The following is a 23,656-nucleotide window of genomic DNA, read 5'->3' as shown; positions in this document are numbered from 1 at the left end:
ACTCAGACGAAAAACAAACTGTTGTCTCACGATTAGCCACGACGGCAACTGGTTGTCAAGCTAAAAATAAAAAGTTCACAAATAGAATTGGGTTAATAAGGCAAACCCCAAGGAACCAAGGAAAGGCAATAAATGAAATACATAAATTTTTGCTTTTCGGATGTTTTGTTGCCATAACAGCCAAAATTTATTTAAGTCCGTTTTCATAGGCACAGATTGGTTAATATCATTCGTCATGTTAACGTGCGTTTCTGCGAACCAGATCCAATCGGGGAGTGGGTCTGGATGCAGAGACCACGACTGCATTGCTACTCATAAGTTGAAAGTGTCGTAATAGTCCACATCATGACCGGATACAAAGGCGATCTTCTCCAGAATGTTGATCAGTTTCAGTGTTGACTGCAGTGGCTGGACGCGTAGCATTATCTGGTCCTGTGATACCATCAATAGTTCCTCCGGTATCAGATAATTGCCATTGATACCGCACTGGGTTTGATGAGTATCAAACAGACCAGGCCCATAGCTCAACACATGGACATCGGCGAGCGCCTCTTCCGAGGCCATGGAACGGAAGTACATGTCACGAGCTCGCTTGCACGAGCAGAGCAGCGTGTTGTACACCAGCGGACGCACTTGCAACGACGAAGTCACATTGACCACCAGCTTCTCAATGCCCGTTAAGGCTTCGGAATTCAAAAAGTGTTGATTAAGTGCCACCGGCGCGTAAAGGTGACGCTGCACATAATCGGTCCAAGCCAATTCCGTCTGTGGCTCCATCAATATATGGGTGGCGGCATCGCCTTCATTGTGCACGATAATGGCACGTTCGAAGTCATTACGATGACGGCCTTGCAAGGATTGCTCCAGCAGGTGGGCGCCATTGCTATGGTCCGCATTCAAAAGACCAGTGAATATTTGCACCGAATTTGGTTTCAATTGTTGCTTCAACAGCTTTTCCAACAATTCCAATTGCGCCCGATTCTCGTCCAGAATTAGCGCCATCGAGCCCGTTGCCAGGCGGCCGCACATCTCCTGGGCGAGCATCTGGCCAAGCGGATTCGAGCTGCCGCTTAACACCAGGAAGGTGCGTGCATTTAAGTTCACTTTTTTTGCCGCCATTTTTCGCTTAAGTCCTGAGAATGTCGAATTACGTAGATTGTAGATTGTAGAAGTTTCTTGCTGATGCTTGTATTACGAACACTTGCTGTTGTACAACTGAACTATGGCAAGCGCTACTTATTAAATGGTAGATTATTTTGCTGCTGATAAACAATCCGGGAAACATGTGTATTATATGGAACATTCAATTGGAATAAAGAACGCTAATCTTTGACACACCGATAATTACATACCCTTGTCGAATATGTCAATCGGCTGCCATCCAGCTCTGTTTTACAACTGGATTTGAGCTGTAAATTCTGTTGACAGTTGTGAAGTAAATATTTCGATTGCACAGCTTAGATTTGACCGTTGTAAGCTATAGAATATAGTGATCCGATTCGGGCGGACGTTGACTCCTGGGTGAACGAAGGAAAAAGGCGGAAATACGCCAAGTTGCAACTCAATCAATTTTTAAGCTGAGGAGCACAACTTAGACAAGAAATGAGTAGACATACAGACAGACTTGGCAATAGCAACTCGACTAATCAAGTCGAAGACATCTCCATGCCACGACAAAATTGTAATACCCTCTACAAGGGTATAATTAGGACAGAGACTGATACTGGGCTTTAACAAAAAAAAAAAAGAAAGAAGATGAACAATCGACTAGACGTCGGTAGCGAGAGAGACAACGACAGCAGCGGTAATGATATGAATTTCATGGAATTTGCCCAGTTCTGTTTATCAACACATCCCATAACATCCACATGTCGCTGTACACTAGCCGTTGGGTTCTTGGGCACGTGCAACTGCCGAGCGAAAGCAGCAGCCACAGCAGCCGCATTCAGCAACAGCAACTGCGAAGCCAGCCCTGAGCCTGACGTGTAACCCTGGCGCACTAAAATGAGAAAGTGTCCCCGCTGATGATGAAGATGAAGCCATGCCATGATGATGCCGAATTTCTTTTCGCTCGAATTACGATGAGAGTTGAGAGTGCATAGACAACAAGAACATTAAAATAATACAAATATAATGAAGTGCACCAACAACTCGGTACAACAACAACAACAAGAAGATGAGCTGAGCTGAACTGAGCTGAACTGAGCTGAGTTTTGAACTTGGGTATAAAACGTGTCGGTCTCATCGGGGTGACTTCAAACGTTAAACGAGCGCAGAGCAGCACGCGACAGATAAGACGAGCCACCCATCAGTATATACATATAATAATAATAATAACACGAATAATACAAATAATACCGAACTAAGATGCACGGGTGCAAATTACTGTTGACATTGCTGCTGGCGCTGCTCTGCAGCCAGGGTGTAAGTACAATTGACTAAAATTTGCACATTTGGACAAACAGCTTATCTATCTATCATCTGCATCTATCTAAGCAGTTGCGTGCGGCCTGCGTGTGCTCGGAGAAGGGCACGGATTACTGCCAGAGCTGCCAGGGACCGACAATAGTGCGACCAAAGCCGCGCTACTATGAGCAGGGCGAGGTGAATCTATCGCCCATTGGTGACAATTGCTGGTGCAGTAAGCAGCTCATCGAACCCGCCCAGCTGCCCAAGACCTGCGGCAAAGTACGTGAGCTCTTTCAATATGTGCATGCGTTTAACAATCTGCTGAGCCGCCGCATGCTTGAGGGCGCCATCGAGGCCAAGACGTTGGCGGCACAACGTCTGGCCGAGCGGCTGCAGCGCTTGGAGCATGTGGACTGCCCCAAGAGGGGTCGTGCAGTTCACATGCTGCCATCGAGCTACGGCTATGGCTATGGCCGATGACTAATCCAGTGGCTAGCCAAACTTAAGCTTAGCATCATCAAAAATCAAATCCAGTTACACTAAAGACTACCACAATGCCCAGTTCCCAGTTCCCAGTTTAACACAACAGCACACATACATGCATAATTAACACCATATCTATATAGATATATATACATACATAGATACACACATTTATCCTCGGCAGCTGACAGTTGACAGTCGACTGTTGACTGTTGAAAGCTGCGAGCAACGTTTCCGCATGCAAGCGCTATCAGCTATCAACGTTCAATGTGAACAGTATTAGGGCAACAGCAGCAACGTTGTTCTTGCGTCATCAGAACTGACACCACAACAACCAACACCACCACCAACACCACCATTGCCAGCACCAACATGTTCATCATCATCATCATCAGCATAATGGACTTGGGCCGCATTGATCGCTCTGTCGTCATTATCATCCCGTACGTGCGCCAAGCATCAACAATCTCATGCAATGATAGAATTCAAAACTCAAATACGATACCGATACCCAAAACTCTCGTCGTTTCCACAGAAGCCATGCAAGCCCACCTGCAGCTGCCAGAATGAAGATAGCAGCTACAGCAGCTCCAGTACAAGCTCCAGCTATGATAAGTATGTAAACAATCGATCGCTGCTCCTCCTGTTTTGACACAACTCTTTTATTTTAGCATTCGGTATGTGTCCGAGAAGTCACATGATGACAGTGCACCAGCAGATCCCATAAGCGTTAGTCTGGCTGTTCAGGCTGGCAAGGCAATCAATGTGCCCGAGGCGAAGTTGGCATATGGATTTGCGCAGAAGCCTGTGGATGGACAGCAAAAGGTCTTCCATTCTAATGTGGCCGAGGAGAATCTGTTCAAGCTGAAAAGCGACGTCATCACACTGAAGAAGCGCACCTATGCCGTCAAGCAGGAAGACGAGGAATATGTTGAGGAAGAGGAGGAGAAAGCCAACGACGATGATGAGTCAACGCCACAGTTGACATACAAGCAGCTTGGTTACATTACCGAACAATACAAAAACCCCAAGTTCAGAAAGATTAATACCCGCAAATCAAGCTACAGTTCCGACTCCAGCAGCGATAGCTATGCCAAGGTGGGCGGCAAAGTAACCGTCGACTGTGGTTTCAAGCCTGGTCGCGTCACTTCTTACCGCAATGCACGTCGGCAGGAGGTTGAGGGTGGCAGCCATTATTAGATGGTGAAGTTTGGCGCAGAAACGGACTCTGTGTCAGCCTGTAAATAATTAATTGTATCTGAATGGAAATGGATATATGTTTGTATGTATGTATCTATGTATGTATTAGTATTTAAATACACAAATCAAGAAATGTTTAAAGCTAAGCAGAATACGTATATTTTAGGCATGTTGGACATTTTGCACATTTTATTATTTGATTTTCTACCAAAACATGCACATTTGTATGTACTGGGGAAATAAATATTCACGGCATACTCCATTAAAAAACCGTTTAAGAATTTTGTTTGAATGCAGGCAAAAAAAAAAAGGGCGTTTTTAGTTCATTGAAGCTCAGCCAAATCTTGCTTGTAATTTAATATCTGGAAGAGCATGCTCGACAAGATAATTTGCACTTAAAGATTTTAATCAGTTGAACGAAAGAAAAAACCTTTTCGCGATAAGCAAAGAACGCGTTTGACTGATCATTTTCATAAGCATATTTTTTCTTAATTTTTTTACCCCAAAAGTATACAGCGCATAATAAACATTACTTAATAAACATAAACTTGCGATCTTTCTTCTTTTTTTTTTTTGTTATGATGAAAATATTAGCATAAACAAGACGGACTTTAAAGGCGGCTACTATTTTGTGTGAGATGTATCGAATAATGGATGGGCTTTCGTGTTCAAAAGAATGCAGTTGTAAATCAAACATAAACATAAATGCATAAATAATTAAAAATATGGTAAATATTGTATTTAGTTGCCCCTAGTCCAAGTCCAAGTGCAACACTTGCTGCGGCACTGAAATAAACGAACGCTGGGAACATGACTTTTGACGGAAAATATCGCAAGTGCATATTATTTGAAAAGGTCAGCGCGACCAACAACAACAGCAACAACAACAAGAGCAGCAGTTTAAACGAAACATAAACAACAACAATAATAACAACTTAGAGCGAAAGCAGAAAAAACATTGTTCAAGTTCAAGTTCATCGAGAGTCGTCGCCGCTGACCAGAACAGACAGAGCGCTCCAGACGTGGTCGTTGGGTTGTTGCGTGAGAGATTGCACTGGGATGGAGTCGAAGCCGATATAAAGAATGGAACACGCCGAGCTTTGGCTAGTAGCCAATACGTCTGACACCAAAGCAGACGCCGTTTGATACCACAACAAATACATACAAGTGCATACAATCCATATCCATATCCATATCATGTTTGCGATGCACTCGATCATGGTGGTGCTCTTGCTGCTAACGATGCTGCTTGTCAACGCTGCGCCAGCACCGACGCCGGTTCAGGTCGTCTATACGGGCGACGAGGGCTGCGATTGCCCCACCCAGCTTGGCTATCAGTTAAATGTGCCCAGACCGAGCAAGCCAAAGCAGTATACGGGCGGCGAGTATGGCTATCGTGTGGAGAAGCCCGTGCAGGCCAAGGCAAAGATCAGTTACAGCTTCGATTTCACCGTGGAGGAACCACGTACGCCAGCACCACCCAAAAACAAGCCAGCCAAGCTGTATGCCAAGGTGGATCGTGTTACGGCCACCAAATCAGGTGAGTCTTTTATTTTGAAATGATTTGCACGCGCGTCAACTAATGCACAACTTTCATTGTTAGATTGTCGCGCCCAGGACAAGTCGACCTGTACCTGCAGCAGATGCTCCACGGCCAAGCCAAGGTACGTAGCCCAGCCGCCCAACTCAAGTCCGAATGCTATACGTCGTCGTCGTGATCTGAGCTCCGGTCCCGGCTCACTGCTGCGCAAGCGTTTAATGCGACAGCAGCAGCTGCAGGAGCGTCCGCCGCGATATGTTAAATTCTATCACAAGGATCTGAGCCCACAGCAGCAGCACAAGATGCATCTGTTTGGGCTGGTGCCCCCACAGACGACGTCGTCCAAGAGCAAGCGCAAGTCGAAAAAGACGCCCTCTTTAAGATCGGGCCATGACAAACGGTGGCTGGGACTGAGAACCCGTCACATGACAAAGCGCGACATTAAGGGTGAGTATGATCTGCTGGAACAGGAGCGTGCCAACGCTGATCTGACCGCTCCAGAGATCATACAATTCATGCCGGAGACGCTTAATCCCAGTTTCAAACGTGGACAATGCCATATGGGCTGTGGTGCCATTACAGCCAGTGCACCACCATCCGATACTGCTGAGGATGCCCAGCATATGAGCAGTCCTGCCATCACCGAGCAGCCCGAGCAATCCGAGCAATCCGAGCAGCCGGAGCAGCAGCCAGAGCAGCAGCCAGAGCAGCCGGAGCAATCGGAAGAGCCATCACTAGTTAATTCGATTCCCGCCAAGCGTTCGACTTTCAGCTATTTTCCACTGCAGATACCATCGCCGTTGACTGGCAACTACAATGAATATAAGTTTGTGGATGATTCACAACTGCGGGCTTTGCTGTCGACCACCTCGGTGCCGGATCCGCTTGAGCAGAGCTCAACACCGCTGCAATTCGCCGGCGATTTGCAATCGATAAATCCTCGAAATTATGCAAAATCAGTGCTTGGCATTGGCAGTGGCTATCCGGTGGAGCATATGGCCGACAATCATCTGGACACCATCATTTCGGGCATTGTTTACAAGCATCCGGATTATGTTGATAACAATTCACATTATGGTGGTGCCCTGGTCGACCCAGAGCCTGAGCAAAAGAAGCAGACGACCGACTTTCTTAAGAAGCTCATTGATGGTCGCCTAGGCGGATGGGGCTTCGATGCATCCACCGAGCCCGAGTCGGCGGTTCAAGCTGACTACTCACGGACGCCATCTAAGACGTATGGCTACAATAGTCACACCCTTGACGGCTACAGCTTGGACACCTACAATGTGCCACCCATCAGTGACTATCTGCGCACCTGGTTCTAGGCACCCATCCGCACCTCCTTCTACCTTTCACAAATCTCTGTATAGTGTATAGTTGTTTATGTAGGGAATTCTTCTGTGGTCTTATTGCTATGCTTGTTGGCTAGTTTCTAATAATAATAATAATAAACAAACAAAAAATAAGAAAAAAACGAAACAAAAAAATAACAAAAATAAATTGAAAATCATTGTGGCAGTTTTTTGTTCACTCTCTGAATTCGCTTCTCGTTGCAGCTGCTACGGCGACAGTGATGACAACGGCGGCTATGGCTCAAGCTACTAAAGAAGAAGACCCAACGGGCCGGGCCAACAAGCCCGAATTCTGCTGAGATCTGCGAATATTGACGGGCCATAAATTTAGGCCAGTGGAACAGTGCCCGCCCCACTTCTATGTCGCTGTGTGTATTCATGTATATATGTAAATATGTATATATATTTATATATGTAAAATTGTTTATATTTTTTTCTTATTGTGCATTTTTTGTTGTTGTCTGTCCGTGTGTATTCTGCCTGTTAGGCGTTTTCGGTTCACGTTTACCTCTCCATCGTCAACTTCAGAGTTCTGATCTAAAAAACAATATTGAATAAACTGTTTGTGTGAATTGTGTCCATGTCTAATTTCTTGCATTATAACTTGGAGTTTATATTTATTCAGAGCTTTGTATTTAATACAGAATATATGTCCGCTTCATGCGACTTATACTACGCGATTCAAGCGACCAAAAGCGACTGACTCTTACTTCATGAAAGTAGCTTAAGCATTCCATCGTAGAAGGTCTTGATCATAAGGAACTTACAATTACCGTTGCTCGCAGGCAACAACAGATTAAGACTACAAAACGGGAATGCAAGACAAGCTGCGGTGTACATAGGCAAATACAGTTATTTCCAACATCTTGCATTATTTATTCCAACAACACAGATCCAGATACCCTGATTACCTATAGAGTTGATAGTATTATTATATTATAATAATAATTATTAATTATAATGCCTTTAATTGTAGTCGAAAACTTTAATTACTATAACACATTTGTAAATATGTATCTCTTGGTTAAACAATTATTGTATTTTTTTTAAAAATTCGTTTTTTTTTGTAGCTTGTTTTGCTTATTAACAGCTTAATAGCATTCAAGAAATTGTTCTGAAACCGATTTATTCGTGTTCCTATCAAGGTTGACAACTACTTTCACGTGTTGTTAAGCTCGAATCTCGTTTCTGATGTTCTCGTGTTTTTTGTTCTTTGGTAATCTGTCAAAATAGGGCAGGCTGTTAAAGAATCGCACAATTAAAAATTAAGTTTACCTCATATCGATCCGATAACTCGTCTATATCGATTACTGGCTACTTTAATTGCGCGCAATCGATGATAAGAAAATGAAAGCGCAAAAATATCAGTGCTCCAATTTAGAGTGAACTTTTTTTTTTTTTTTTTTTTGTATATTGCCTGAGGCAGCATGCACTAGTCGAAATTGGTCGAGCAGTTTCAGAGATCGTGATTACATTCCATGCGCATACCCAAAACAAATTTAGCAAGCACATTCAAAGCAAAAAAAGCAATTTTAAACAAAAAACAGTTGATGCATGCATACATTTTTGTGGCAGCTCTTGTTTGTCGTAATTTCATCGTGAGCATTCATAATTACTGCGAATTGAGATATGAATTCTAAGCAGTTGCCGTCGATAAGCAAACACCTTCCATTCTTTGACTTGTATTTTGTATGCAATCGTTTCGTTTTTTGTTCGTGGCTCAGTTTTGCGGAAGTCAAAACGCAAAGCATTCTTTCGGTTGATTTAATTGCAGTAAAGCACTCTTTACCGCAGATTTTCTTTGCTTGTCTATGGCTTGTCTAAAGACTATTTTGTATTCTATGCTATCTTTTTGGAGCACCTGAATGGATAATTTGATAGGTCAATTGTGGTTGTTGTTGTTGCACGAGTAAAGTACAGTTGCCGACAAGCCGACAAGAGAGTTCTCAACCGGAAATGGCCGCCATTTTGAGCGCAAAGCAGCGATCATCATCAATAACAAGTTGCATTGTGTTCTCGCACTCGTTTTAAACTCATGGAGCATTGTTACGCTTGCCACTAGCTAAGATACTGGCTCATTGTGATCATACGCGCCCATTGAGTAGTTAGTGCAACAACTTGTTGACCCTGATGCCGTCTGACGCACCGCTGAGATGAAGCAAGGTTGTCAGTCGATGATGTATGTTGATGATGCATCTGATATGCGGCCATAGATCACGTCTGTGCGCTCGCGACTGGGCGACAGCTCGTGGCAAAAATGAATGCAGCTGCCATCGAGTATTTAAATCCATTCCATTGGGGGCGCTGGGTTCAGTTAGACAACCGAAGCAGATCACACACATCGAGCATTTACATAATGGGCGCGCCTGCCAACTCTGTTTGGCTGCCGCTGCTGCTAATGGCCATATCAATGGCAATGGCACCGCTGGCAATAGCGCAGGTGAGTGTCTCAATCCCACCCACGCTCGAGTCAACTCAACGATTAAATGACTAAATTCACCCATTACCCATTACCCCTTACCCATTAGACAAATGATACGACGAACGGTGGCAGTATCTATGAGAGCAGCAGTCCCAGAAGCAGCAGCACCACAATCCGAACCAGCACCGATTCTGACATTGTTCTTAGCGGTGATCTAAAGAAAGCCGTTCGCGTCGAACGAATGGAAGATGAGTTGGAGCCAGTAAGCAAAACTTATGCGGTGACACCAAAGAGCTTGGAAGGCGGTCCGTACGATGTTATCGATGTGATGTCCGCGAACGGTGTTGGTGTGGGCCAACCCAAGACTGGACAGACGACTCGCATCTATACCACCGGTGATGTGAACGATGATTTTTGGCTAAAGCATTTGGGTGATGACTTCAAGCATGCCATTCACCTGCAAGTGGGTGGCACAAATGATGACTACAATCGCATCGTCAACTCGACCAACAATGGTGTGCACGAGGAAGTGCATCATGAGTATTTGCCGGGCGCGGAACGGCCAGCAGAGGCGCAACAACAGCAGCAACAGCAGCAACTGCAGCAACAACGGCAACAGCAGCAACAACACCAACAACATCAACAACATCAACGTCAACGTTATCAACAGCAGCAACAGCAACAACAGCAACAACAGCAACAACAGCAGCAGCAGCACCACCAGTCGGGCCTTCTTGGTAGCTATGGTCGAACCAATTTGATCACCCAGTTGAGTCTCGATGGAGAGGCCATGGCACTGAGAGACAACTACCAGAGGCAACTGCAGCAGCAGCAGCAGCGCTATGCAAATGGCTATGGACAACTATACAACAACAGACACAGAAAGTTATTCAATAGTCCCAGACACACATACCCACCCATACAACACAACATGCGCAACACACACAACACGCACAGCACACACAACACGCACAGCACACACAACACACTCAACACACACAACACACACAAGACACACATGCACACACGGGCTGGAAAATCGCGTCATGGAATACGCAATCGTTCCAAGCCAAACAATAATGGCCAGAATGCAAATCCGGCATCGGGCATCATCAACTCCAGCGAGGACACATTGCATGCGGCCCAATCACAATCGTCGCCCACATCGGCCGTATCGCCCAGCTCCGGCTCCAGCTACAGTTCGCTGAGGCACGTTGATCAGGACAGCAGCCAGTTGCCATTCAAATCACAATTCAATGATTACGGCAGTCGTCCGACTCGCGATCTGACCTATCTGCTTTATAAGCGTGGACTCTGATTAACTAAATGCCCAAGTTAAACTTACTAACTAACTAACTAACTTATTAATAATTGTTTTTAATAAACGTCAAACAAAAACTACAAAATTTGGCAAAGACTCCACGTCGAATTTTAGTTTTATATCAGGTGACTTATAAGCAATGGCGAAGAACTCACGTAATTTTTGGCTGGCATCTTTTGCACATTTCTCTCACATTCTAGTTGGACTTTAGAGAATGCCACCAACATTGTGAGTTCGGTTCGTTGATTAGTATGATCGGTGGTGCATAGAATATATCCAAGTATTCGAGTATTCAAGTATTCAAGTATTCAAGTATTCAAGTATTAGTGGTTAACTTGGCTTAGTTCATTGCTTATCTTGCCAATTGGTGAGCTCAAAAAAGAAGAAATGTGATCAACTACGGAAGAAAATAAAAGTGCAATCATTGGCTGATTTCGATATGTTCATTTATGTAATGGAAAATTACAAATCAAATTGCCGATATAAACAGCTAATGAAAACTTGTTTATAACCAGTTCAATTACTCGTCAGGTATTTCAAAAATATGAAACAATAAATTTCAAAACTTAATATTTGATGCAAAGCACTGAAGGTGTAGGGATGAATAACCGAAAATTATATTGTTATCATTAACAGTTTCGGATTTCAATTTGTTGTAATTTTACTATATTATATATAATATTCTTAAGTCCAGTCCAGAGTATCATCTTTAGCCGTACTATAATTCTGATTACTTTCGTAGAGTTAATATTCTTAATTTAAGTGCTGTGTTTCTTAGATAGCTGGAACGATTCGAAGCTGATTTCGAATTCGTATGCGTGATAAGATGATAAAGCGAATTCATCAAGATGCTGAGATTTTTGTCGTTTGAAGTTTGCTCGAGCCAAACCGCAATCCGCATCCAAATTCACAACCTTGCCAAGAACCAAACTGAGAGACAGAGACAGAGACAGAGATTTGATGCTGTTGGTGGCTGATAAATACGAGTAGGGGTTGACAGACAGAACCGAGATCTTGTCAGCAGCCAACCAAGAAGCCATCAAGAACAATGCGTACTGCAATTACAACAAGAACAACTGGTCAACATCTCGAAAGACAAACAAGCTGTCGGCGATGTGCGGTGAGACAACATATATGAAATCGGAAATGGAAATCGGTGGCGAATGGCATCGCAAAGATCACGTAGCCGGGGCCGTGGCAGTGGCGTTAACGTGAGCGCGATATAAATGCACCACAGCGATGCCATGGGTAACTATAAAGAGCTAGCATCGTCGCCATTCAACGAGCAGTAGACATCACACACAACATGCAACTTGGTCTTTGGTTTGGGCTCTTTGCCGTCGCCGCCGCACCGGTATGTTCAAGCACACCGAATCTTCGGAATCCCTGAACTCGAAGAACTCTTCGTATCTCAAAAAAAAAAACAAAATAACTTGTCGACTAATCAGTGCCAATTATTTGCATTTTCTCATTTTGATCTGTAGCTGGTGAGCGCTAATTACGGTTCCCGTGGCAGTGGTGCCGGCGGTCAGATTCAATATCTGCCCGGAGGTCCATCGGCGGGTTTGGAGGAGTATGTCAATGTTGCGACCGGCGGTAATCAGCCATCGGCCAACCAGCTGACGGCTCAGGCCGAGATTCAGCCATCGCCGCAGGAGGCTCGTCGTTTGGGTCGCGTGCAGGCTCAGCTGCATGCCCTGAACAACAGCCCCACCTACCAGAAGCTGAAGAACTCCGAGGATATTGCCGAGTCGCTGGCCGAGACGAATCTGGCTAGCAACATTCGTCAGGGCAAGATCAATGTGGTCTCACCCCAGTTTGTCGATCAGCATCTGTTCCGTTCACTGTTGGTGCCCTCGGGTCACAACAATCATCAGGTGATTGCCACACAGCCCCTGCCACCAATCATTGTACACCAGCCCGGTGCACCACCCGCACATGTGAACAGCGGCCCACCGACTGTGGTGCGCGGCAATCCCGTCATCTACAAGATCAAGCCATCAGTCATCTACCAGCAGGAGGTCATCAACAAGGTGCCCACACCACTGAGCCTTAATCCCGTCTACGTCAAGGTCTACAAGCCGGGCAAGAAGATCGAGGCCCCAATGGCCCCAGTCGTTGCTCCCGTTTACCAGCAGCCTCAGCACTACAGCCAGCCCCAGGCTTACGGCAGCTCTGCTGCCTCATCATCGGTCGTGTCCGGCCACAGTTCCGATAGCTATGGCTCCGGAGCTGATTCTTCTCTCTACGCCAGCCCAGCCCCATATGGCTCCCCCAACTACTAAGTCCGAATCAGATTCAATTCAGGTTCAGGCATAGCAGTTGAGCAATCCCGAGCCCAGCTGGAGGATGTTTAATTAAACAAATTTGTTTTTTTTTTCTTAATGCAAATAAAAAAAGCCTAAAATACATACAAAAATTGTGGTTTATTTTAAACAGATCTTGCCTATTATCAATTGTATTATTAATTCATAGCTCAAATTCATTGTGTGTACTCCATGCAAATACTGTGATTTTGTATTCCCCCCGCATAAATCCAATAACTTAACTTGGAATAATAAGTAATTATTTGTAGGTAATTTTATGCAATACTTTACTTTGGCATGTGAGCTTTGGAGAATATACTTGTAAATGTGCAAGCATACATGTATGTATATAATTATTTTTCTTGATTTTATTGCCAGTTAATGCATTTCACAATATTGAAAACATAGACAACAAATGGGCCAAGGTCAATGAGCGCTGAACTCAGTTTTCAGCATTTTTCTGCTCTGATCAGTTTCAGTTGCAGTTTCAGTTGCAGTTTCAGTGACAAATTTAGAAATTCTGCTGCCGTTGGCTGGTTCTGAAATGACAACTATGAAATACATACAACGTACGTGGAATAGATATAGTTATAGTTATAGTTATAGTTGCTTAAGTAGCAATAAGTCTTTGCGATATCCAATATTAAATTGTTCCTCGAAACAAAACACATTTTTTGGAAGAGTTTGTTTTACAGTCGGAACTTATTAAGAATAAAATTTGATTTAAAATCAACAAACATATTTCGGGTTTTATTGAAGTTGTAAAATAAAGAGCGCTTAAATATATTAATAAATACACATTTTAATATATTTTTCTTAATTCTTAATAATATTATTAAGTTAGTTACAAATTATAAGCAATTAGAGCGTATAGAAACTGATTTACAAATAAATACTTAAATAAATTGTCGTAATCATTATTGAATTGATTTAAGAATTTGTGCTTAATACTATTTAACTTAATTTAAATGTTGAGTGTCATGCGATGCTCAAATGAATCCCCTATCTAATTATGAACTCATTTAAGCAATGACTGCGCAATCTCAACTAAATTCACATAAATTAGATAATATAAACATATATAATATAAATTAGATAATTAAACAGGTCATCTTTTTCAAGGTTTCCCTTCTTTTTTAGTTCAATAAAGAAAATTAAACGATTTACTATAAATTTGTAGTAGTTTTGCTCACAAAAAAAGACCATTTAATGAAATTCAAATGGAAACAAGTTTTGATTGTTAAATACGATCAGTTTTAAAGTTGATTAAGAATGTGATTTTAAGGAACAGTTTAAAGGATCTAACACAGAAGCTAATGGTAATGGCAATGGCAAGTATAATAGTAATCGCAAGCTAATGGCATTCATATTGCAGTGCAGATCAGCTGCAATGGCAAGCAGCAATCCAATCACTTGGCGCTCTCTCAATGCGGAACTGTTGACAGCCATTTGGCAATCGCAATCACTGCAGCAGACTGTGTTGGTTCTGGAAAAACGTCGATATGTGGCTTATGTGTCAGGGCACGATGCACCAGATGAGAGTTGCGGATTAGGTGGGGCTCGGTTCTGAGTTGTTATTGCTTTCTACGTAACACGCCGAGATATGCGCGACAAGATGCGTGCGAACAATCTGCAATTGGCCATGTTCGCTTAGCTGGCGTGGGCAACCAACATCAAAATGTGTGCAACAACAATGGGGCCCATTGTTGCTGGAGCGGAACAGCAGCGCGCCAACCGGCAGCTGATGCCGACCGGGCCAAATGTCACGTACCATAGGGCAAACGAACGGTGGCAGCATATTTAAAGAAATCGGTGGCCGGGTTAAGGCAGCAGAAGACATCAGACGTTCACACAGCGAAGCCATTCAAGTTGAATCGCCAACTGGGACTGGATACGATGAACAGACACAGCTTCATATGGGCGCTAGCCGCCTGCTTAATTGTACGTAACCACAGCGATTAGACAGTAACCCAATCACCAGACACCAGTCGATGACCCAGTTGCTCCAAAATCGAATAATCACAAATCTTAGCACAACAACACGCAGCACTGCAAGCTTCAATTCAATGTTTTTTTCTCTCTCTCTTTCTCCCTCTCTCTCTCTCACACACTCACTCTCACACACTCACTCTCTCTGTGTGTCTCAATCAGGCATGCGCCAGCGCGAACGGCTACGGCGGACCACAGAATTATGGATCTGTTGGTCAGGAGAGCTACGGCTCGGGCGGACAGCAAAGCTACAGCTCCAGCTCTGATGGCGATGCAGCAGCCGCTGCATCCGCTGGCGGTGCTGGTGATTTCGGCAATGCTGGTGGTTTGGGCGATGGTTCAGCCGCCGCTTCCTCTTTGGCCGGTGGCGCCGACGCTTCGAGCGTTGCCCAGCCAGGTCAGGGCACCTATGGCTCAGACCAGAATATACCCTACAAACCGGTGAACACCAAGGGTAACACTCTCACCTCATCGATCACTTACCCACAGAACAAGGGCGAGATTTTGATCCATCGTCCGGCACCCATCATTGTGCGCCGCCCACCCACCAAGGTGCTGGTCAATCATCCTCCATTGGTTGTCAAGCCCGCCCCAGTTGTGCTGCACAAGCCTCCAGCAATTGTGCTCCGCAAGGTATACGTTAAGCACCACCCACGTCGCGTCAAGGTTGAGCCCGTGTTCGTCAATGTGGTCAAGCCCCCAGCAGAGAAGTACTTCGTCAATGAGAACAAGCAGGGTTACAAGAACTCATATGGCAGTGGACAGGGACACAGCGTTCTGAACAGGCCCGGCCCCATTGTGTCCCCTGGTCATCAGCTCGGCGGTCGCCAAGCTCTGCCCGCCTATGCCTCTGGTGCCGATAATGCCGCTGCCAGCGCTGGCTACCAGCTGCTCCAGGGTGGCAACCATGGACTCTCTGCTCTGGCCAACATCGCCGGACGTGAGGGCAGCTATGGCGGCCAAGGCGGCAACTATGCCGCTCCCGTCCAATCCGGACATTATTAAGCGCATGGCCAACGACGACGCTAGCGACGCATCTCGCTGTCGCTTCCAGCTGCCAGCTGCCAGCCCCACAACGGCTGGTCTTAGTTAGTATGTATGTTTGGACGCCCACAAGGCGGGCGCTCAGGTTTCATTGCAAACAAATAAAAAACAATTTGAGAAAAATCAAAGCAAAAAAAACCAAGCTTAATCATTCTTTGTTCATAAATCTGGAATTGACAAGCCTCTGGCGACAAATACACAATTGAATATAATAATCAGGTATAATTTCCATAGAATCCAACTTGGTATTATAACAATCAGCGTTGGTCAAGTAAACTTTTCAATGTGTAATAATTACCGAAGATAATGAAAAGTTCGAAATCTATATTTACTTATGGGTATTTTGCCGATCCCTTGTCGTCTATATAATAATTGTATCAAATTGAAATACTCGTTGATTGATATTTATTTTATTTGATGAGCATTTTGCTTTGTCGCAGCTAAAGTCTGTATTTAGCTCATTTGATCTTACGAATTCTAAAGACTTTGAAATACGAAAAATATCAGAAACATTTCCATTCTGAGTGAAACTTTTAGAATAACAGCGACGTTGTCGAATCTACCATAAAAAACACGAGTGAAGGTCAAAGATGCAATTGGAGTTAAGCTGCTGACATCTAAACTTTATTCTGAGGCTTGAAAAACTATTGTTTTTTGTAACGTTAAACAAATGGCTTTGAATTTATTCTTCAAAATTTGTGTAATTACATTTGTATCAGATCTTAAAATTTGTCTTGCAACTGACCGATTGTTCCTATTGTAGCTATATGAAGATTATGACTTTTTTTGCTAAAGTAAAGTCTGGTAAAAAAAAAACAAAAAAGAAACATGTGTTTAATTGACAGATCTTAGGCAGCTTTATAATATGGTGGCTCGATCCATACGCCCGTCTCGTCAAATAGCCAGTTTCATCAATAGTGATTTTAAGCAAAACAAAATCGGACAGACGAACATGGCTATATCAACTCGTCTATTGATGTTGATCAAGAATATGTGCATGTAATTTATGGGGTCAAAAAAGTGCATTGAAAGCGCCATAAACTTCAAGACAAATTTAGTTTAGTTAATCATTAAGAGTCTCAGCTTTGAAGCTCATATACAATTCAATGTGCTTTTTGAGGGTTGATCATAGATTCTATTATATTTAACCTATTAATGATGGCTGTGCGTGCTTGGCAGCCTGCGTGGAAGAGTGCTTATTAAATTATTGAATTAACATAATCCTATTCAATTGTGTGGAAATGCCTCAGCTGGAGACCATTTACGACATTTAAGGTCGAGCCGCACCTCCTAATGCAATGACAATAATTGAAGAGCAACCACAAACAATGTGGCAAATACAACAATCGAATCCGACTTGCGGAATTGGGTCGCCTCGTGCCGTCCATTTGTCGATTTGAAAATTCAGCATAAAAATGCGACACTTTTGCGAAACGTTTTCAGTTTTGTAAGCAAAAATTATCGAGCGCAAAAAATAGCAGCGCGCACTCAAAAACAAACCAAAGCAAACACAATCAAAAACTGTTACAAGTTCAGCGCGTGCTAAAACGCTTCAAAGCAACAACAAAAAAACGCGTGCGATTATAGTGCGTTTTTTCTCATTGCTGACGTTGTTGCTGATGCTATCGATGCTGATGCTGCTGCTGATGCCGCTCCTGAGCCATGGACAGGCCCGCACTGTGGTGAGTATGGCATATCCTTGTCTGACATTTCAAGCCCTGTGTTTCAGCATCCGTTTTCAGATTTAGCCACCTAAGGAGCTTATATACCATAAAGACCGACTCTCCGACAAGGATTCTCGAACCATTTTGGATTTCATGATTAGTCTCGCCTCCCATTTGCATAAGTGAGTGTACTTTCTGCTTATAAATCGAATCGAAGATGATTTCGGGCATCCTTTATTGATGTGGGGTTCATTTTGTATTTGTAACTTGACCACAATATCATTGTTCCATTTCCCACTTGAATGCCCCCCTTTGTTTTAATAAGTTGATTCAAGCACACTTTGGCAGTATTGTAAACTGGGGCTTTGCTCAGCTCATAGCTCGAATACTTGGTTAAAACAAACTCTAAACGAAAAAGCGTTCATCAGAGTTATCAAAAAGACCACGTTCAAACGAACCAATATTTCCCATTTCCGTCCATTGTTTTTTGTCTTGTGCGCTTGAGTTTTTATTTGCCAATTGTTGCAAAGATGCATTTTTATTATTTGTGTGAAATATAATTAAATTTATATACATTTTTTTTTACATTTCGTGGCACATTTAATACTGATGTGTGAATAGTTTAACATTTGGCTTTTGGCTTTGATACCTTTGCAAATGGTATTCATAATTTTGTGGCATTAAAGCAGACGTCTTCCGACTCAAAAGTATAAATGTTCTAAATTTAGTTATCAGAACATATTGGCAAAAATAACAATGATATATAGTGTTTTTTTTAAGTTCTTGTATGAAGCGGTTGTATGTGTATAAGCGAAATGATTTTAAAAGTGTATAAATTGATTTTAAATGAGCCTTGTTAAAATTGCATAAAAATTCAAAAATTACATGTTTAAAATTGTTAATGTATTTGCTTATGTCTTTGTTATGGATTTAGTTCAAAATATTTGTTTTAAAATGTTATCTACTTATATACACTTAAAAATTTAAAATGGCTAATTGAATTTTAAAGTTGTTAATGCAATAGAATATTGACCTTAGATCTAAATACATGGTTTATATATGTATGTGGTATATGGCGTGTGTGTGTGTGTATATAGTACAAATGGGTAAAGCACATATTTAATATGTGCATTGATCATTCTTTATAAAGTGGAAATCGGGTCGGCTCTTTAGTGTCGTGGTGGTCCGTGGGTTGACGGTGGCGAAGTCTTTTGTGCATTGGCGCCTCCGCTGCCGGTTGGCTCCATTTTATAATTGTTTATCATCTCGTATGGCATTCCAACCATATTGGCTGCACCGGGTGGCCATGCATATGGATTCTGAATGGGTTGCAGAACAATAAATATATATATTAATATAATATATGTATGATCTGAGCTCAACATACAATTTGCATTTAATTTCCCATATAGCTTACCTGCCCAGTCCTCCTGGCGGGAATTTGCATTTAATTTCCCATATAGCTTACCTGCCCAGTCCTCCTGGCGGGAAAGAACATCGAAGGCGGCATCGGCGCATTCGGCAATGTCTGTGCTTGTTGTTGTTGAGATGCTGCTGGAGGCGTCGGATAAAAGTTGAACTTATTGCCCTGAGTGTTGGGCGATGGCGTCGGCGTTGGCAACATTATTGCATGCGAAAGCTGCTGTTGATCATTGCCGAGATCGGGCAGCTGCTCCGGCCGCACCTCAGAACGCATTTTGTTGCAATTGTTGCCGCGTTTGGGCCGAGTGCGCACCTTCTTCTCAGTGGCTGGCTCAGTGCTGGACACAGCAACTGCTGCTTCTGGCGAGGGCGGCGGTGTAGACGAGGAGTTGGCCACCAATGCCAAACTTTCGTTATTGCGCTGCTTTTGTGGCGCCACTTGCAGTTGATCAGTATTGCAATGGATTTGATTGTTCGATTGGTTGTGATTGATGCCGTTGCCATACATGCGCAAATGCTCGTTGGGGTTGGGATTGGGAGCAGCTTGGATCTGCGACATGCGCGTATGCACATTGTGGCCCATCTTGTAGTAGTGTAGTGCAACCAAATCCGACTGTAAATCCTCGGCATTGGAATGCAGAGCAGCGCGACGCGACTCCAACTGGGCCTCGCTGTAGCGCGTTGCGATTGTCCTGGAGACGCTGCTTGTGGAGCAGCTGTTGCTGTTGCTATTGCTGCAGTTGAGTGGAGGCAGCATCAGCGGCGGCAGTGGTGGTGACTGCTGCGTTGGCCCAACCATATATGGTGTTGTTGCAAATGACGGCAGCGGCAGCGGTGACTGCAGCGGAACGGGCGGCAACTGCTGCGCCATCGGTTGCGCATAGCCGCCAAAGTGCATGAACATGCCATCCGATGAAGGCTGCGGCGGCGGCAGTCCCGGATAGACACCCGCCTGATATGCCTCGGGCAGGTGGTGCAGTGGCAGCGGCGTGCCCAGCCATGGGGTCGTCAATTGACCGTGACCCATTGACCCAGCCATGGCCAACTGAGCCGCTCCTGGCTGTTGCTGCTGATGCTGCAGATGTGTCAGCACTGCTGCTGTTTCAGCTTCCATTGATTGAGACGGCGGGGGCGCCGGCGACTGCTGCAGGAAAACCTGTGCATGCTGCTCCCGCTGCACGGCCTGGTCAACTCGCTCGGATCCATGCTGCGCAGAATTGGAAAGCTGTTCGTTGTACAACGGGTGACTGCCAAAGTAGTTTTCCAGCTGCATATACTGCATAACCTCGCAATTGCTGGCCCCAAAGTAGTTGATGTCGTATAGCTTGGTCTTCTTAAACTTGGTCATATTGGACATATTCTTGGGCATATTCTTGTTGTTTATGTGCATGCCGTGCGCCTGTCGCCGATAGCGGTTTGGCACCGACCACGGCTGGAACTCGTCGGGCGGCAACGGATGCAATGACACGTATGGGACCTGCGAAACGCGTTGAAACGGAGAGGAAACCAATCAGCGTTTGAAAAGATAATGACAACAAATAATGAACAAATACAGGACAGCTTTGGCAGCTGGTTAGCTAGAATAATAATTATATGTATAGCTTTGGTAAGCCTACCAATATTTGTTTTCCAAATTTCTCGACATGAACAATGCAAAAATTTTTGTTGGTATAAATCTTTTGAATGTGGCAGGTGTACATCTTTCTGTCGTCATCTATCAGCAACTCCACGTGGCATTTGGCACCTGTCTATAAAATTGGGAGCAGGAAGCCGGAATAAGAATCGACAAAACATTAAAGGTTTCGTCGTCTTCAGCTTCCATATTAGTTGGGATTAGTTAAGCAGCATACCTTAAAATTGTAGTCATTGACATAGACATTATACCGCTTGGCCTCCTTGCGCATATCATTCCAGCTATCAAACTCAATATTGCGATAAATGTAAGAATCCAGCGCTTTGGCCACCTTGTATGGAAAAGGAGTGATGCCTGCGTAAATGTAAAATAATGTTAATATTTAAGATAAGGAAAATTGTATCATTTTATACACGTATTCATACTATATTGAATTATAGGGCTTTCAAGGATTTTTGCAAACTATTTATTTTAGAAAACAGGAAAACAATTGAGTTATTTTCATAAATAAATAATTCAACATGAAAATTGTTCAATTTATTTTTAAAAATGCATGCTATAAAACCTAAAAGTATTTGATATTGATTTTTTCTTTGATTCAGGACAACAAGCAAGATCAGTTGAGTAGACGGATTGAGTTGGATGTAGTGTCATAAATCATATATAACGGCCGACTACTCACCATCGTCCAGCAACTGACGCACACAAGAATTCAAGCGATTGGGACACACAAACGTCAACTCCAAGCTCTTGCGAATTGTTATTAAATTGTTCGTCGCCATATCAAAGGCGTGTGAATTGGATAATAATGATGATGATGCAGCTGCTGCCGGAGTGTTGTCCTTGTTTTGCACATTCGTGTTGTGAAAATTGCACTGCTTGTAGTCTTCTAGTATGCACTGGGTATCCTCGGGCATATCCAGATGAAAGGTGCGCCCATCGCGACAGTAAATGCTCTTCATGTAGCCCCTAGTGCCCATCTCCACCTGACAGTTGCCCCAATCGAAGGTATGCGGATTCAGCATTGCCTCAACGGCATAATTGACATCGGGCAGCTTGAAGAGCATCTTGTAAAGCAATTTAAAGCTTATTGCTGCAAGATGATATGGACTCAATATAATACAGATGGCCAGCATAATATGGACTACGTGAATAGCTTACCCTGGCAAATGGCCTCATCTTGAATGTCGCTCAACTTATAGACGGAATCGAAATGAAACTCATTGGTGTAAAACACCTGAAATTTGTCCGGGTAGCTCTTGTTAAACGTAACAAGTGAGCCCAAATTGAATGGCTCAAAGAAGACAACGTTGCGACTAAAATAAATTCGCTAATTAATGCACTGCTCATATATTTTTATGCTTGCATTTCGGGGCTTCTCGCTCCATCTTTACTCACTGATACATGCAGCAAGCTGCGCGCAGCTCCAGCATGGTCCCATATGTCTTCGGCTTGGCCATATCCTGCAAATAACTATCAAAATCGCCTTGCACATGCTATCAAAATGCGATTCAATTCAGATAAATTAATATTTTTGTCAAATATGAGCAGCTTAGGTATTTATTTAGCCAGGAACAGTTAATGATGTAATTTTTAGGCAATTGCTACTCACCTGTTCGAAGATGCGGCGCTTGCGTGTCATAAAGCGCACGCACTCCAAACGCACCTCATAATGCAGCAGTTGGGTGTCGTACATCTGCTCGGCTATAACTCGGAACAGGCATGATGCATCCCTGGCTGTGTGCTTGCGGTAATAGAAATGGCTCTCGAGAAATTGGTCGAACGGATCGGGAGCCTGACGGCTTCCAGGGGTAATTGAACGTTTCAACAGCATGGACATGTTTCAGCTTTAGGCAATGTTTGCTGCTATTTGTGAAAAACTAATTTTTGTTTCATTAATTTTGTTTCAAGTCTCTTCAAGTATACAATGCCATTCAAATTAGCGGAATAACATTAAAAAAAAAAGTGATCATAATATTAGATGTGAAAATGATTACGTGTGTTCTTATTAAGCACGCACCCATCTCTAGTTACTGTTCTAGTTACTTATTATTTCTGTTTCTTTTGCGTCTTCTTTCTTAAGCTGATGAACGACGCCATCTTTAAATTTGTTGGTCGTTCACTTTGCAAAACTATTTTGCTCTTGATTCTGCTCTATACACACAACACACACACACACTAATGAGCCAATGTGCCTGGTGCAACGAACGCTAGAGCAGCAAAGTACCGTTACTTTTTCGACATATGCGTGCCCACACATTCTGTATGTGTCCGTACGGGAATGTGTGTGTGTGTGACGCAGTTTCTAATGGAATAACAGAACGGAATATACATACTCACTACATACACATATTAACACCGGTCTATATATATATTTTATCATTGTTTTGTTAGATTTGTACAAGTTATGCAAAAACAGCTTAGTTGCAATATTCTTATAGGTTTAACATTTTCTAGAGTAATACTCACCCAGAAGCAAATAATTTAAGCACTCAAAATCGCTATTAAGCCACAAAATTTCCAATTTAAATTGTTCGTTAACCACCTTTTTGAGCGGAGGATTGGGCCAACAGACGTATTGAGAGCGAGCAAAATATATGTACACGTGTACACAAATAGTTAAAAAAAAAACGAAGAAAATATTAAAAAACAAGACGAACGAGCGTTTTTTCCTTTTTTGTTTTAATCCCTTCCCCGGCACTTTAGATGTATTTAGGTAAACCGTAGGCAACCTGCGTGCTCCTGCAAGTCTAAATTCTTTCCGATTCAAAACTACACGACTAACTGTGCTGACCGCTAAGACGATCGATCATTAAAATCAAAGTGTTTTATCGATACTCTGGAATGGGAAGGATGCTAGGATGACAGTGA

General features: G+C 43.3%; 7 protein-coding genes across 11 annotated transcripts; 5 read left to right on the top strand and 2 right to left on the bottom strand.

Moving 5' to 3' along the window:
* Window positions 1-146: 146 nt before the first annotated feature.
* On the bottom strand, window positions 147-1,251 carry LOC122322457 (sepiapterin reductase-like). Its single transcript, XM_043214723.1, has one exon. The coding sequence runs from the start codon at window positions 1,117-1,119 to the stop codon at window positions 313-315; it is 807 nt and encodes a 268-aa protein (XP_043070658.1). The 5' UTR covers window positions 1,120-1,251; the 3' UTR covers window positions 147-312.
* Window positions 1,252-2,272: 1,021 nt separating this feature from the next.
* LOC6565282 lies at window positions 2,273-4,347 on the top strand. The gene is made up of 4 exons (XM_001991094.3): window positions 2,273-2,424; window positions 2,500-2,688; window positions 3,428-3,507; window positions 3,564-4,347. Exons 1-4 carry the CDS (start codon window positions 2,368-2,370, stop codon window positions 4,090-4,092), a joined length of 855 nt encoding a protein of 284 aa, XP_001991130.1. The 5' UTR covers window positions 2,273-2,367; the 3' UTR covers window positions 4,093-4,347.
* Window positions 4,348-5,204: 857 nt separating this feature from the next.
* LOC6565281 lies at window positions 5,205-7,099 on the top strand. Its single transcript, XM_001991093.3, has 2 exons — window positions 5,205-5,632; window positions 5,696-7,099. Exons 1-2 carry the CDS (start codon window positions 5,290-5,292, stop codon window positions 6,955-6,957), a joined length of 1,605 nt encoding a protein of 534 aa, XP_001991129.1. The 5' UTR covers window positions 5,205-5,289; the 3' UTR covers window positions 6,958-7,099.
* A 2,207-nt stretch (window positions 7,100-9,306) lies between these two features.
* Window positions 9,307-10,817, top strand: LOC6565280 (uncharacterized protein DDB_G0283357). Its single transcript, XM_001991092.3, has 2 exons — window positions 9,307-9,424; window positions 9,513-10,817. Exons 1-2 carry the CDS (start codon window positions 9,341-9,343, stop codon window positions 10,722-10,724), a joined length of 1,296 nt encoding a protein of 431 aa, XP_001991128.1. The 5' UTR covers window positions 9,307-9,340; the 3' UTR covers window positions 10,725-10,817.
* A 1,185-nt stretch (window positions 10,818-12,002) lies between these two features.
* LOC6565279 (chorion protein S36) lies at window positions 12,003-13,146 on the top strand. The gene is made up of 2 exons (XM_001991091.2): window positions 12,003-12,081; window positions 12,212-13,146. The coding sequence occupies exons 1-2, from the start codon at window positions 12,034-12,036 to the stop codon at window positions 13,010-13,012; spliced, it is 849 nt and encodes a 282-aa protein (XP_001991127.1). The 5' UTR covers window positions 12,003-12,033; the 3' UTR covers window positions 13,013-13,146.
* Window positions 13,147-14,878: 1,732 nt separating this feature from the next.
* LOC6565278 (chorion protein S38) lies at window positions 14,879-16,208 on the top strand. The gene is made up of 2 exons (XM_001991090.2): window positions 14,879-14,974; window positions 15,185-16,208. Exons 1-2 carry the CDS (start codon window positions 14,930-14,932, stop codon window positions 16,025-16,027), a joined length of 888 nt encoding a protein of 295 aa, XP_001991126.1. The 5' UTR covers window positions 14,879-14,929; the 3' UTR covers window positions 16,028-16,208.
* Window positions 16,209-18,213: 2,005 nt separating this feature from the next.
* LOC6565439 (protein ovarian tumor locus) lies at window positions 18,214-23,568 on the bottom strand. 5 transcript variants are annotated; one of them, XM_043216455.1, is made up of 9 exons: window positions 23,255-23,568; window positions 22,398-22,665; window positions 22,184-22,281; window positions 21,947-22,101; window positions 21,468-21,878; window positions 21,003-21,139; window positions 20,769-20,900; window positions 19,199-20,629; window positions 18,214-19,049 (listed from the first exon to the last, which is right to left on the bottom strand). In XM_043216455.1, exons 2-9 carry the CDS (start codon window positions 22,623-22,625, stop codon window positions 18,900-18,902), a joined length of 2,742 nt encoding a protein of 913 aa, XP_043072390.1. In that variant the 5' UTR covers window positions 22,626-22,665; window positions 23,255-23,568; the 3' UTR covers window positions 18,214-18,899. The 5 variants fall into 5 exon arrangements, with proteins under 5 accessions (XP_043072390.1, XP_043072395.1, XP_043072392.1 ...); XM_043216457.1 differs by having other exon boundaries at window positions 18,277-19,049; window positions 22,398-22,651; window positions 23,255-23,422; XM_043216458.1 differs by having other exon boundaries at window positions 18,277-19,049; window positions 22,398-22,648; window positions 23,255-23,422.
* Window positions 23,569-23,656: the final 88 nt, after the last annotated feature.

This window comes from Drosophila grimshawi, unplaced genomic scaffold (assembly GCF_018153295.1).
Source record: "Drosophila grimshawi isolate 15287-2541.00 unplaced genomic scaffold, ASM1815329v1 contig_1006, whole genome shotgun sequence".
Lineage (NCBI taxonomy): Eukaryota > Metazoa > Arthropoda > Insecta > Diptera > Drosophilidae > Drosophila > Drosophila grimshawi.
This window is presented reverse-complemented; position numbering and strand designations above follow the sequence as displayed.

What these genes read in the sequence shown, in the direction of transcription:
- LOC122322457 (XM_043214723.1), bottom strand. Translation starts at nt 1,119, where the DNA reads ATGGCGGCAAAAAAAGTGAACTTAAATGCACGCACCTTCCTGGTGTTA.
- LOC6565282 (XM_001991094.3), top strand. Translation starts at nt 2,368, where the DNA reads ATGCACGGGTGCAAATTACTGTTGACATTGCTGCTGGCGCTGCTCTGC. An exon ending in TGCCCAAGACCTGCGGCAAA is followed by an intron (nt 2,689 to 3,427) that starts GTACGTGAGCTC and finishes TCGTTTCCACAG; the next exon opens with AAGCCATGCAAGCCCACCTG. An exon ending in ACAAGCTCCAGCTATGATAA is followed by an intron (nt 3,508 to 3,563) that starts GTATGTAAACAA and finishes CTTTTATTTTAG; the next exon opens with CATTCGGTATGTGTCCGAGA.
- LOC6565281 (XM_001991093.3), top strand. Translation starts at nt 5,290, where the DNA reads ATGTTTGCGATGCACTCGATCATGGTGGTGCTCTTGCTGCTAACGATG. An exon ending in TGTTACGGCCACCAAATCAG is followed by an intron (nt 5,633 to 5,695) that starts GTGAGTCTTTTA and finishes TTTCATTGTTAG; the next exon opens with ATTGTCGCGCCCAGGACAAG.
- LOC6565280 (XM_001991092.3), top strand. Translation starts at nt 9,341, where the DNA reads ATGGGCGCGCCTGCCAACTCTGTTTGGCTGCCGCTGCTGCTAATGGCC. An exon ending in CACCGCTGGCAATAGCGCAG is followed by an intron (nt 9,425 to 9,512) that starts GTGAGTGTCTCA and finishes CTTACCCATTAG; the next exon opens with ACAAATGATACGACGAACGG.
- LOC6565279 (XM_001991091.2), top strand. Translation starts at nt 12,034, where the DNA reads ATGCAACTTGGTCTTTGGTTTGGGCTCTTTGCCGTCGCCGCCGCACCG. An exon ending in TTGCCGTCGCCGCCGCACCG is followed by an intron (nt 12,082 to 12,211) that starts GTATGTTCAAGC and finishes TTTGATCTGTAG; the next exon opens with CTGGTGAGCGCTAATTACGG.
- LOC6565278 (XM_001991090.2), top strand. Translation starts at nt 14,930, where the DNA reads ATGAACAGACACAGCTTCATATGGGCGCTAGCCGCCTGCTTAATT. An exon ending in CGCTAGCCGCCTGCTTAATT is followed by an intron (nt 14,975 to 15,184) that starts GTACGTAACCAC and finishes TGTCTCAATCAG; the next exon opens with GCATGCGCCAGCGCGAACGG.
- LOC6565439 (XM_043216455.1), bottom strand. Translation starts at nt 22,625, where the DNA reads ATGTCCATGCTGTTGAAACGTTCAATTACCCCTGGAAGCCGTCAGGCT. An exon ending in AGATGAGGCCATTTGCCAGG is followed by an intron (nt 21,879 to 21,946) that starts GTAAGCTATTCA and finishes ATCATCTTGCAG; the next exon opens with CAATAAGCTTTAAATTGCTT. An exon ending in CCGCCAGGAGGACTGGGCAG is followed by an intron (nt 19,050 to 19,198) that starts GTAAGCTATATG and finishes CAACCCATTCAG; the next exon opens with AATCCATATGCATGGCCACC.